General features: G+C 53.6%; 1 protein-coding gene across 1 annotated transcript; it reads left to right on the top strand.

The window, feature by feature from the left end:
- Positions 1–7,903: 7,903 nt before the first annotated feature.
- NCS54_01037400 (Hypothetical protein) lies at positions 7,904–9,151 on the top strand (the record flags this gene model as incomplete). Its single annotated transcript, XM_053155684.1, has 4 exons — positions 7,904–8,021; positions 8,112–8,454; positions 8,503–9,059; positions 9,108–9,151. 4 exons carry the CDS (start codon positions 7,904–7,906, stop codon positions 9,149–9,151), a joined length of 1,062 nt encoding a protein of 353 aa, XP_053011659.1.
- Positions 9,152–13,052: the final 3,901 nt, after the last annotated feature.

Genomic DNA, 13,052 nt, shown 5'->3' with positions numbered 1-13,052 from the left:
TAAACAATGCTTTGGGTTGGGGTTTCGAGATCCAAGGTGGACAGAAATGTGGTGGTGGCGCCGCCAAGATAGTGCCAAGATGGGCGTAGACTTGGGGGATTCCAGTTGGATACCGTCCCTAATGAGACCCAGTAATAAAAGAGCACAGGGGGGGGCTCCGGGCGTTTCTGGCGGCCCGCGCCTTGGCTTGCACTGCCGCAGCATTTCCATCCCATCCAAATTGTTGTTGGTGGGAGCATCCATCTTGTGAGGTGACAGTAGGTGACAGTAGGTGACAACATCCACCCATCACAGACAATTAATTAAATGACAGCTCCTATGTTTTGGGATAGCAGCTCGCCGCTATAGACGCCAAAGCACGGGAGGGAACATGTTAGCTGGATCTCATAAATCTATCCATCTGGATCTGAATCTGATCCGAGCTACTGGATATGTAACCTCGCCCAGCCTGCAAACTGATTCAGTTCAAAGTCAACTCCACTCAACTACTACGTTGGCCATTATTCTTCATTCCTCGTAGTTGTTTCGAATAGTGCCGAGCTACTACAGAAGCATCCATGAAGAGACGGTTGACAACCAACTGCCAACCCGTCTCTTGGCATAGTCTTTCCACGACGCCTGAAACAGCTGAACAAAGGCCAATTCTTCGACCATCCTGAAGAAACCACTGCCACCAACCTCCAAGCATTCACATCACATGTCTCGAAAACCCTAAAGCCTCGCGGCCGGCAACATGCAAGCCAGCCCTCAAGCCACCCGAACCCAGGCCAGGTCACCGGAGCGAGGCACCCCGCAAAGGATCCAAACTCAAAAGGAGAATTCGGTTCATGCCTATGCCGTGGGAGGCAGGTGGCAGATCGGTACTTGATTGATAGCAAATGGAACCTCCTTCAGCCTCCATTCCCAAACTGCGGAATCCGACCCGCACGCCACCTAGCAGAAAGACGCCTTGACCATGACCGGCGCTTGTCTGATGGTTCTGATGCTGCTGATGCTGCGACTGCAGCTTGCCCACCCCCGGGCATAATACGATCGGCAGCAACCCTTCTTTAAAACTTGCTTTTGCCGGGCATTTCGAACTGGCAATCTCAACTTCAAGTGGAGTGGCTTGCTGAGAGGCAGCCACTTGGTAGATCCTATGCCTGTCAGTAACCAATGTCAATATCCCTCCCGTGTCAGATACTGGTAGGGTCCCTGCCACGCAGCAGCTCTGGGCTTGGTCTCGTGTTTGCTCTCTCCACGAGATGAGTCGTGGCTGGGCCTGGAACAAGACTCACTCTTGTCTCTATTCCATGCCTAGAACCTCGTGTGATGGCTCAACCGCCTCAGCCGCTCTGGCTTTGGATCGGAGTTAAACAAGGTTTCCCCAAGCAACTGGCTAAACCGAATCACGACCCGACAAAGGTTGCTAGACACGCCGGGACGACGACAATTTCAATGCCGTTGAACCTTGCCCTCGGCATGTTGGATGATTCGCCAGTCTGCGTTGATTCACAGCTTGGTTCAGACGCCCCCGAGGCAAGAGGTTTGTCGACTTGAAACACCCCTTCAGGCAAGGTGCGAGCCATCTCGTCGGGGATACCGAAAGTATGTCAAACACCCCGGATCGAAATCCGGAGTAAGATGTAAACCATGGTTAATTCCCGGGCTCCGATAGCCTGGTTAAGCGTGAGCAGAGTGGAAAAAAAGATCCGAACCATGGATGTGGAATTCATAGTATGGGACAGGCAGGCTGAGCGTTGAACATACTTGGCTTCCATGCCGTAGATATCATGTCCCGAAGAAACTTGCTTGATTTGGATGGCGCTACACATGACTTCTCGATGGGGAGATGAGAGATCAAACTTGGGATTCCCTTGGAAGAGAGAAAAGGTTGATACATGTTCCGTTTCACCCACAAGTAGCTGTCTATGCTATCGGGGCATGGACGCCAGTATCAGATCTGCCGTAACACGCACGAACGGCATATACGGATGCGAGAGCAACCGACCACTCAGAGCCAGAAGGCGTCCAGGTCCAGCATCAACTCGATACGCTGGCGGGTGTGGCAGTTGGAAACAAAATATGCGTGTCCCTCAAACCTAGCGGCCTGCTGCATTGTGTGGCACGACGCACGTCTTAGCACCCGTTTTTCCTCGGTGCGTCGTGCAGTCCATGACGTCCAAGGGGGGTTCGCAGAAGAGTTTTATAGAGTGAGAGAGCGTTTGATGATATATCACACACACTCCCTGTCCAGAGGCTGGTAAGATGAGGGCATGGCATGGCGGATCGAAAAAGGAGAACGTGTGCCATGTGGCCTCCCTGTCTGAGGAACGGGTCTAGAAAATAGCAGTCTCCACTGCCACATTGTCCAAGGCTGAATAGCTTCGGCGTCTGTGAAATTGCCTTATTTAATCGGAAAAGTTGAGGCGAGATTTGGGGGGGGGGGTCCGAGGGCTGGAACCGTTTAAGTTGCTGAAATAGAAGTCTATGTATGCAACCATCTACAACAGGCAAGGCAAGGATCTATCCCCAAGATGGAGACTCTCGATGGCAAGTGCAATCCAACGTTGACGCAGTGTGCATAGTGCAGTAAGCAGAGAGTATCAGCGGTCGAAACGGACGCAGCAGCGCGCCCGCGTAGCGTGACCCGAACCCCAAGGCCGCCAGCGATGGAGATGAGGATCTCCAACTCCGCGTGCCCGGAGCCGGAGATCTGGAGCAAGGATACTGTTACCATCAGTAAAACAGGGCGCGTCTTGCAAATCGACAGACAATGTCCATCATAGTGGAGAGGTCCTTTGTTCTTTTGTTGCTCCCGTTTCTGCAGCGCAACAAGAGAGACCAACCGCAGACACTCATCGGAGGAGAAGGTCTGATCACCACCGGCCAAGCCTCGAGTGGGCCGTTGCGGGCTTCTACGTCCACTAACAAGCTGTAGACGCCAATGAGAAGGCATCGCCGAGGGCCTCTCCCGTGGGAAGGGGGGAAGTTTCTCTGTGGCGTCTGCTCGAGCAAGCATCATCTGCTGGCAGCACAGACTGACGCGGAGATGGGACGAAGAGGCCAATCAGTCCACCATGCTTGACTCAGGCCGCTCCTCAAAGTGACCGAGAAACTCTCCTCCGTTTGAACTGACAGGGACGATGGGGAGGCTGGCTGAAGCTGGTAGATCATCTGTAAGCCGTCTTCTCCGCGATGGTCCGTCTTGTCGATCGCAGTAAACTCGTCGATGGAACCCGTGGGCAATACATACGTGCTGCTGCAACTATGCAATTAGAAGCCAAGGCTCTGGTCGTTCGATGCGTGTAAAACCAGACGAACAAGTCCCCTGGCCCTGAGCGGCTCCGTTGTTGATCGACGCGAGATGGAGCTTCTTGCCAGGTTCCGGAGACCGGTAAATATGCAGGCAGGACTTTGTTTAGAGCTTCACTAGGTTCCCCCCATGCTTGCAACGGATGGCCTGAGAGCCCACGACATTTCCTGTTGGTTCTGCTACAAATTCCCATCCCATCCAATGCCTTCACCAGAGTCTGGGTTTATGCCGAACAAGAGAGAACCACTTAAACCCCGACGAGACACGGGACGCACCTTGTGTCACGAATTGAGCGTCGCACGGCGCATATGTGGCGTTTCTCTGCATTGAGAGAGCCTTGTTCGGTACAGTAGCCTCGGCGTCAGCGAGACAAACAACCAGTACATGCCGCGGATGGATACAGACAGACCACGCCCTACTAAAGAGCTATCATCCATGGCATGTCAGCCCTCTGTTTTAAATATCCCATCACTCACAGGTGTCAGCAGTCAAAAACGTCAGTCACCCAAGGACAAAGTGCAGCATCCTCAAATCGAACAGGTCAGATGGAGAAAAAAAGCAATGAAACGGGGATGATGGTGCATGAGGATCGCATCGAAAATGGAGGAAAGCCCCCTTCTAGATTGCTTCTCTGCCGGCCACTGCTGCTAGTGGACCAACCTATCCCATGGACCACCATGACCCCGGCCGCGCTCGGGCGATCCCCCCTTTGGTAGCGCCTGGGACGGAGGACGAGAGGACCCAGAGAGGGGATCCATCAGCCAGGGAGACCCCGGTCAGGAGGCAAGGAGCTTCAGTGGTCCGTGTGTGTGAGAGGAGCGTGGTTGTTGCTAGCCGGCGAACATCTGGTTATGGATGTGGGCTCACGGGAAGAGACCTCCAAGCTCTAATTGTGAACCGTGACGGAAGACGGCAGGAAGTAGAGATTCCCGTGAACCAGAGACAATGGGATAGACGCGGGCTGGACTGGGTGACGGGAGCGGCACGGAAAAGCCTCGATGCCACCATCCGAGATTTGTCTCTCAGCTTTGTTTGTGGGTGTCTGTCTACATGTGTTTCTCGAAGAAGCAATCAATTGAGGCACGAACATCTACAGGCCATGTACTGTAAGTGATTACTGGGACCTGTAACGGCATGTCGGCAGCCGCGTATCAACCTTGGCAATGATGTGACTACTACCGTCTATTCCTTCAGAGCGCAACCCTGAGTAATGCAAGGCAAGGGCGATAATAACACGGTTCTAGAGTCTCGTCTCAGAGGAGGGCCCTTGTTGCTTTGAGTCCGTTCAAGCTGACCAATCGCAACACCGGACGACCAGTTCAGTTCCCCGAGAGAGAGAAGCTTCACCGTCGTCAGGCAAGGCGGGGAGGTTACAGAAGCAACCTACGACCGCATGTTAAGGGCAGGGCACTTATAACGCCCAGCAGATATGCCACCTGCTGCGGGCTGCCGTTGTTTGAGAGTGTCCCAACGGACCAGGTTGACGTGACTTGATGCATTGTTTCGAGAGACAGCTGCAACTCCATCCACCATCTCGTCTGGGCGTTTGGAACTTGATACGGAGAGGATCCCAATATGGACGACGTTTCGACTCCAAGGCCTTTGTGTTTGATGGTTGGCTGGATGTCCCATCTTGCCCATCTCTCCAAAACCGAGCCAGCCTTAGCCGTCGTGCATCGAAGAAAGAAAGCTGGAACAACTCCACAGTTCACACCCCCTATTTTCCTGCGGATCACTTCTCCGTACAGTACGGTCACCGTCATGTCCTTGTCCGAGGTACACGCCCACGCGCCCCGGTCAAGTACCTCTTTTTTGCACTTTCACTTCGTTTCGAGCGAAGACAAGACATTGAATGGGGTTGTCTCTACGCAGGGCGGCCAAACTGCAATGTCTCGCCTTGCCGCATCGAGTTTGCGACAGAATCGAGAGAGAGAGAGGAAAGAAGCGCGACAACAACAACGACCCTTTCCGGGCATCCGCTTCTCTCAAGACATTCTCTTGATTCTGTTAATGGCCTTTCATGATCATCCTGCCCCCGGTCGAGCTGCTGAAAGGGGACGGCGCTATACCCCAGGGGGACAGGTCATGGATGGACCGTCTAGTGGGATGAGCTTCTCCACCCGCCATCAAAGCCAAGTTGTTCTGCAAGCGGCGATGGGGATGGATGGATGGATGGATGGAAGAGATGGAAGGTGTTGTATCGTGCGTCCCCTTATTATTAGCGGGCGCAAGGCCCAGTTGCCAATCGGTTCGGCGCAGGGACGTTGGTTGATTAGCTGACGAGACCGGCTCGCTCAGATGCTTGCTTCCATCCAGAAAAGCCATCTTCCATCCATGGATCCATATCCACCAGCCAAGCAAATGGCACCATCCATTTCTCCACCGTGGGCCAGCTTTTTGAATTGGTGCTTGTGCTGGTGCTTGCCCCCCCGGAAGAGGACTGATGAGAAGGAGCAAGAAACTCGGACATGGCCGCGGCTGAAGCTGAAGCGATCGTGTCGTGTCGTGTTCACGAGGTCTTAGGTATCTGCGCATGTCTCCATCTGTGTGCTCTCTCTGGGATGCAATATCGTGCCCCCCAAAAGCCCGCTGGCACACAAGGCTTTCCCCCTTGTTTTCGTCCATCCTCCTCGCTTCCTCTCGTCCGCCCTGCGTCTCTCCTCGCAGAGCAAGACTCTCACAGCCTCGAGGATGGATGCAGAGAAACGGTGGAACAGAGGGCAAGACGCAGGCGCAGGCGCAGATGCGCGTTGTGCAGCAGCAGGAGCATCACATCAACAGCACTGTGCGTCAACAGCGCAGAGGCCCTCTCTGGCTCAGCAACCAGTGAGGACTTCGCTGCAGCTCAATTGATGGATCGACCGTGACATGGGGTCCAGTGGAAGCATCTCTGGCATTAGTGGACGGGGGAGGCCCCGAGCTCAGGGCTGCGCTCAGGAGATGCACACTGTATACCCGGCCGAGAGCAGAGGCTCATGTATACCTCTGGAGGACCCCGGATGAGTTGAGTCTGGCGCGGTACCTGGAGCTAGACTGGGTGCAGGTCATGAGCCCGGGTACCGTACCGAGGCTGGTGCTGTAGACCAGCCAGGCCCAGGTTTAGGCGGTTTCCTGTAGCGACCTGGCGTCCCTTCGGCTTCATTCTTAATCTCCTTCAAGTGCGCTGATGGCTGGTGGTGCAGTCCATAATGGAGTGCATTGAGGGTCGGGTCCCTGGAGGATCCGCCTGCGTCCCCCAGGGTGGCCCTTGGAGGTTGCTAGGTCCTTGGCTCTTTTTCCCTGGGCGGCCATCCGCTTTGGCGCAAGCAGAGGTACATCGCGCTCGCTAGCATCTCTGCTGCAGCTACAGTGGCCCAGCACTCTAATAATTAACGGGAATGACCTAATCTTTGGGGGACGGCCAGTAAGGACCAGCATCTCCCTCGCTGTAAATGAATTAGCAGCTTGGGCCCAATGGGATGGTACCTCGAGGGTGGTGTTTTGGCTGCTGACAGAAAAAAGGGTACATGCAGATGCACGCGAGTTTGCCGCAATTGTCGAGTACCTCCCGTCATTTCTCTCCACTGCTTCCATCAAGCCATCCCAGCCCAGCCCACGCCTCTCCCTTCCACTTCCCCCCTCCAGAGGTTCACGGTGTCCCCGGCCATCCATCTTCTTTTTCGCATCCTCTTCTTCTGCTTCTTTCCCTCCTTTCCAATCCAATCCGAACTCTCAACTACAGGAGGTCCTTGTCGAGTCCTCCGCTCTTTTAGGATTTCCTCTCCCGGGAGTTTTGGCCCATCCGTCCATCCGCCCACCCGTCGTTGTTTTGCTTTGCGTTGCGCATCAATACCAATCGTCCGTCATCCACCCAAAAGTAGCATTTGCCGCCCTCGTCAACCGTATTCTGTCATCATCCATCCATCCATCAAATCAATCAATCAGTCGACATTGATCATTGCAAAGAGAAAGTGACCCTAGGTCAGTTTGTCTCATCTTCACCTTCCACCGCATTGCCCCATCATCAACAGGTCCAAACCACTACACTGCTTTGTCTCCGTCTCCTCGGCCCATCTCCCATCACCACAGCATAGCATCCATATCCATAGCGCGCACGCTCCCCAGGCTCGCTCGCTCGCTCGCTTCACACGCCCCCTTCTCCACCCCCCGGCCGACCCTCATCCAGGCCAGGCCCCTCCCCCCTGGTCCAGGGGAGGCGCGAGAGATTCCGCCCCGGGCTGGGCCTTTGTTGGCACGACTCGTGTGTCGTGCCCCAAATTGCAGCCTCCTCCCCCCAGTTGCTGCGCTACACCAAAAGCTGCTTCTGCATCTCCTTTTCTCTTCCTTCACTCCACCTCACCTCGCCTTCGCTTTGTCTCGCTTCTTCCTCTCATCTCTTTCCTCTTTCTTTTTCTCCCTATACCCTTCGCATCTTGTTGCATCGCCTACCAGTCGTTCCTTTACCCACGACTCGCGAGCATCGTTATCACTGACACCGGCCGTCCCAGCCAGACCAGCGCGATCCCGACGACCAACGTAAACATCGCGTCGTCTCGTCTCGTCCCGTTTCACCTCATCATTCAAGCATTTGTTTAGCATCGTCGAGGCGACAGCCACACCACAGTCACAATGGGTTGCGGAATGAGCACAGAGGAGAAGGAGGGCAAGGCCCGGAACGAGGAGATTGAGAACCAGCTCAAGAGGGATAAGATGATGCAGCGAAACGAGATCAAGATGCTTCTTCTCGGTATGTTTTCTATCCATTCGACCGCATCGCCAGCGACGACGCTTCGATCAATCCTCACGCATGCGAACACCTTCTAACCTGTCGCGTCAGGTGCCGGTGAATCCGGAAAGTCTACCATTCTCAAGCAGATGAAGCTCATCCACGAGGGTGGCTACTCGCGTGATGAGCGAGAATCCTTCAAGGAGATCATCTTCAGCAACACCGTCCAGTCAATGCGCGTTATCCTCGAGGCCATGGAGTCGCTCGAGCTTCCTCTCGAGGATCAGCGCATGGAGTACCACGTCCAGACCATCTTCATGCAGCCCGCTCAGATCGAGGGCGACGTTCTCCCCCCGGAGGTTGGCAGCGCCATCGAGGCCCTGTGGAAGGATCGTGGTGTGCAAGAGTGCTTTAAGCGATCGCGAGAGTATCAGCTGAACGACTCCGCCCGATAGTATGTGCTCCTCTCAATGACCCCTTGCGCCTCGCTTACCATGAATAGCTACTTTGATAACATCGCGCGAATTGCGGCCCCCGACTACATGCCTAATGATCAGGATGTCCTCCGGTCGCGTGTCAAGACCACTGGTATCACCGAGACCACTTTCATCATCGGTGACCTCACCTACAGAATGTTCGACGTCGGTGGTCAAAGATCCGAGCGAAAGAAGTGGATTCACTGCTTCGAGAACGTTACGACCATCCTCTTCCTTGTCGCCATCTCCGAGTACGATCAGCTTCTGTTCGAAGATGAGACAGTCAACCGAATGCAGGAGGCCCTGACCCTGTTCGACTCCATCTGCAACTCGAGGTGGTTCATCAAGACATCGATTATCCTGTTCCTCAACAAGATCGACCGCTTCAAGGAGAAGCTGCCTGTCAGCCCCATGAAGAACTACTTCCCCGACTACGAGGGTGGCGACGACTATGCTGCGGCCTGCGACTACATCCTGAACCGTTTCGTCAGCTTGAACCAGCACGAGACCAAGCAGATCTACACTCACTTCACCTGCGCAACCGATACCACCCAGATCCGCTTCGTCATGGCTGCCGTCAATGGTAAGTTTTTCTAGACTAACAACGCGATCCTCTGCTAACGCGCAACAGACATCATCATCCAGGAGAACCTTCGTCTCTGCGGTCTCATCTAAATGATTTATTTTTCTTGCTGTCACAAAAACACGAATACCCTCGATCTTAATAACGACACTGCTTAGATGGGCCACGGGGACATGGCTCACGATTTCTTCACTGTACTCGTCATACCATTGGGCCGGAAGCTCGGGGCAGACGGCGCGGCCTTGGTCGACGCCTGTTTCTTATCGCCCCAACCATCACGCCAGATATAGTACTTTTGGCTGCGCCCCAGGTCGACCTTGGTTCCCTTTCTTTGTAAGGATTTTGCGGGCTGATGGATGGGAGTTGCTTTGTACCACAAAACGTCTTTTTTTTTTATTAGGGAGAAAGAATTGAAGACCGCTGGACCACAGAAGATGGGGCCGCGAAGGCCAGTGGACACGGCCGCCCACGGACTGCCGAGGGAGATGAAGCGAGTGATGGGAGTGATGAAAGGGGGCCGCCAGAGAAGCATGAAGGACGATAAAGGATTGATGGGGCCTCTATTTGCATCTGATCAGTATGGGCGATGGAGGATGGTGGTCATCTACTTTGTTTAATTACGAAACTCTTTTCCTACCACGCTTTGACTTGTTGACTGATTGAGTTGATTGATTGATATTGCGCTCGCAGCTCTGGCGTCGTTGATTTACTTTTTGGCCTCTTGTTTTTTGGTATTTGAAACAGCCACACCGCTTATTGCGAAATTCCTACATGTCATGCCGGCTTGCTTTTTCCATGTCGACCGCGGTTCACGTTTCTTTTGTTCCCTTCCCCTAGTGTCTGTTCTCCTGGGACAAGAGTGATGACACGCAGAGAACCAAACCTGGAAGGTGGGTTCCCACGAACTCTTTGAAAAGTGTGCGGCTGGAGAAATGGTCTGAGACCACAGAGAGACATGGGATTTGTCATATTGGATAGACCCGGATCGCTGCTTCGATCATCAAGTTGACCGGTTGCCGTTTTGGTGATGGGATGTCTTGAAAGGTGGATGTCATGTGACTTTTTCCCATCCAACAGTTGGGTAAACCAAACAATTCACGAATTGGCCATGTCTAGCTAGATATTGAGCGTTATGATGAAAGTGAATTCATGTCTACATTGGCTTTCTGCCGTAAATGCAATAGCAACCTTCTATGTACTTTAATCTCTGGCCTCGAGACAACTGTTCATGCACATGTCCATCAACCTTCTTATTGTGATTTGTGATTTGTGTTCTCGTACAGTAGTATACATAGCATCCACCTCCGTCCTCATGCTACAGTGTCATCAAAATCCCTGGGGTCCATTCCTTGGTAGAGTCCGCGTCCGGTTGATCCAGATACAACGATATGAAGAAGAAAAAAACAGGTCCAGACAGATCCAAAAGATCTCCAATGTGGTCCAAAGGGAGTCCGGGTCCATGTAAAACATCCAGAGAAATACAAACCTTGATTAGGCATCCATGGGCTCGCTTCCAATTGTTAATCTGGTGGGTGAAATAACGAATCCATATGCAAAGGCCGTGTTGGGTGTGTTGGTATGTAGGTGACCTCAATGGGTAGGTAGTTGAACCGATCTGATGAAGGGCAAGGAATCCACTCGAGCCCGGAGAAAATAGGAAAAGAAGATTAGGAAATCGAAATGCAAAATCAGTCGCAACGAGTAGGGGATTGTAGCTCAGCCTTGTGAGCGAATGTTCTCGTATAGGATGATTCATCCAAGGTGTAAGGTGTGTGTACTCCAACGAGAACTTGTCAGTGCCTCAACGGGCGAGGAGCATCTCTGAACTCAGACGGACGGATGCCGGCTCCTCTTTTCTTTGACAGTCGAGTTGGGATATTCGGAAGCCAAAAGCTACTGTACCTGTGTGGTCCGGTTAGGAGGAGGTTGGTGCATGAACAGAAGAACCATGAACTTACCGGTTCTTTACCTTGTCTTTTTTTTTGTTGTAGGTTCTTGCCTTGACGGCCCGTAGCCACTGTCCACCAATGCGGTCGAAAGGGCGTCACTTGACAGTGATGGCTTGACAGTGATAGCAAGCTGTGACCGTTTTCGACAGAGGCAAGACACTGTGGAACATCCATTCAGTGAGGATGAGGACTAGCGATACTCGCTGTCGTCCGAGTTGGGGTTTCCCATACTCTCATCAGATGCAGTAGCAGGTGTAGCACGGTTGTGCTCCTCATGCTGCTCTTCCACGATGCGTCCCTGAGTCTGCTCCTGGAAAAGACGCTCCTCATTCCTGCCCTCGGGGGTCTGAAGATACTCATCGTATTCGGCAATGCGCATTCCGAGTTCCTCTGCGGCTGATTCAATTCTTGCAATAAGCCTGTCTCTGCGAGACAGTGTAGTGACATCTCTCATGGCCTGGGATACCAAGTGCCCGGTCGGTGCAGCCAAGTTCTAGTTGCTGGGATCCAGTCGAGGGGGGAGAGTGTAGGCGGGAGGGGAGGGTTGGGGGGTAGAAGGTTGATGCGCAGGTTGAAGCGCGTTGTTGAAGGACGAGTTTGCCTGCGACAAAGATGGGGCTTGGGCCAAAGATGTAGACTGCTGAGCAGACGAGACCAGGGGCAAAGGCGATGCCTGAGGAAAAGATGAAGATTGCTGGGAAGGAGAATCTTGTGGGAAAGACAATGTGGGTTGGGCAAGGGTAGAAGAAGCTTGCATCATGTTGGGGAGCATAGCCATGGCATTAGAGGCCGTGTTCCAAGCAGGGGTAGGAGCATAGGTTGCGTTGGCTTGGTTGCTCTCTGATAGAAGTTATCGTGTTAGAATTGACTCAAAGACAAGGCCCAAAGCGATGAGCGAAGGTGGGTGCTTGACTTACCGTGAAAGGTGCATCGCGAGCCGCTGGCGTTAAACCAGCAGTTGGTGCAGCTGCCGCACAACTGGTTTTCAAGGATGACACATTCATGCCAAGGGCCGTGTCCCTTGGTGCAATTCTTGCAGGCTCTCCTGACGGGCACACCAGTGACATAGCCGAGGAAAGCCTCGACGTTGCTGCGACGCTCCATGTTGAGCTTGGTCTCAGGTCGGCGCTGAATTGGATCCCGCATAGCGAGTTCGCCTGCCAGCTTCCTGCATAGCGCTGTGTCGATTCTAATATCATGGCCATAGATTTGAAAAGCGATCTCTCCGGCAGTGCGGCCCGCCACAGCAAGGGCAAAACCAGCCAAGTTCGGCTGAGGAGAGGCCCACGATGGGGCTGCCGGAGCGGCTGTGGTAGTGAGTGAGGCCTGAGACCCGGCAAAGTGAAGCGAGGTCGTAGGAGGCATGGAGGAGCCGCCAACGGGACCGCCGTTGTTGAGATTAGCAAGAGAGAGATCATCGGGAAACTGGGTATGATCCTCGCAGAACATGTCCATGCCCAGTCCATCGAGAGGAGAAGGCGACATGAGAATGTCAGTAAAGCTACCAACCTGGGGATGCTGCACCATCAGGGCATCAGCCTCTTCGAGAGGTCGAAGCCGCTCACGATCCTCACGAAGCTCTCGCTGCTCCGGAGACTCGGACTGCTGGCGAGAAGCACTCGGACGAGCAGAGGATGGGCGGGTAGAGCGCCTGTGCGCAGGGACGCGTCGGCTAGTCCTGACTTTCGGCATCGTCTAGAAGATGATTCTGATATCAGAGATTCAAATGATAGATGAGGCTTACACAGAGAGATCTTGGCGGGTGAGAAATAGAAGGGTGGGTGGTGTGATTTTAGATCGTGAGTGTGTGTTGACAGGGTCAGACGGTTGGTTGCAGGTGTTTAGCAGGTGGGAAATTGTGGGATCAACAACAAGGGCCTGGGGCGTGAGCGAGGAAACGGGGTCCGTGCGTTTGGGCTAGTGCACAGTGCCTATACGCGTCAGATGTCTCTTCACACTATACGCGACGAGATGCATGTGAGGTTGGCCTGAGGACGGCAGTGGATGTGCTATGCAGATATGTGATAATGAAGTGGATTGCGCA

This window comes from Fusarium falciforme, chromosome 8 (assembly GCF_026873545.1).
Source record: "Fusarium falciforme chromosome 8, complete sequence".
Taxonomy (NCBI): Eukaryota; Fungi; Ascomycota; class Sordariomycetes; order Hypocreales; family Nectriaceae; genus Fusarium; species Fusarium falciforme.
Note: the sequence above shows the minus strand (reverse complement) of the source record. Positions and strands in the feature narration are given on the sequence as shown.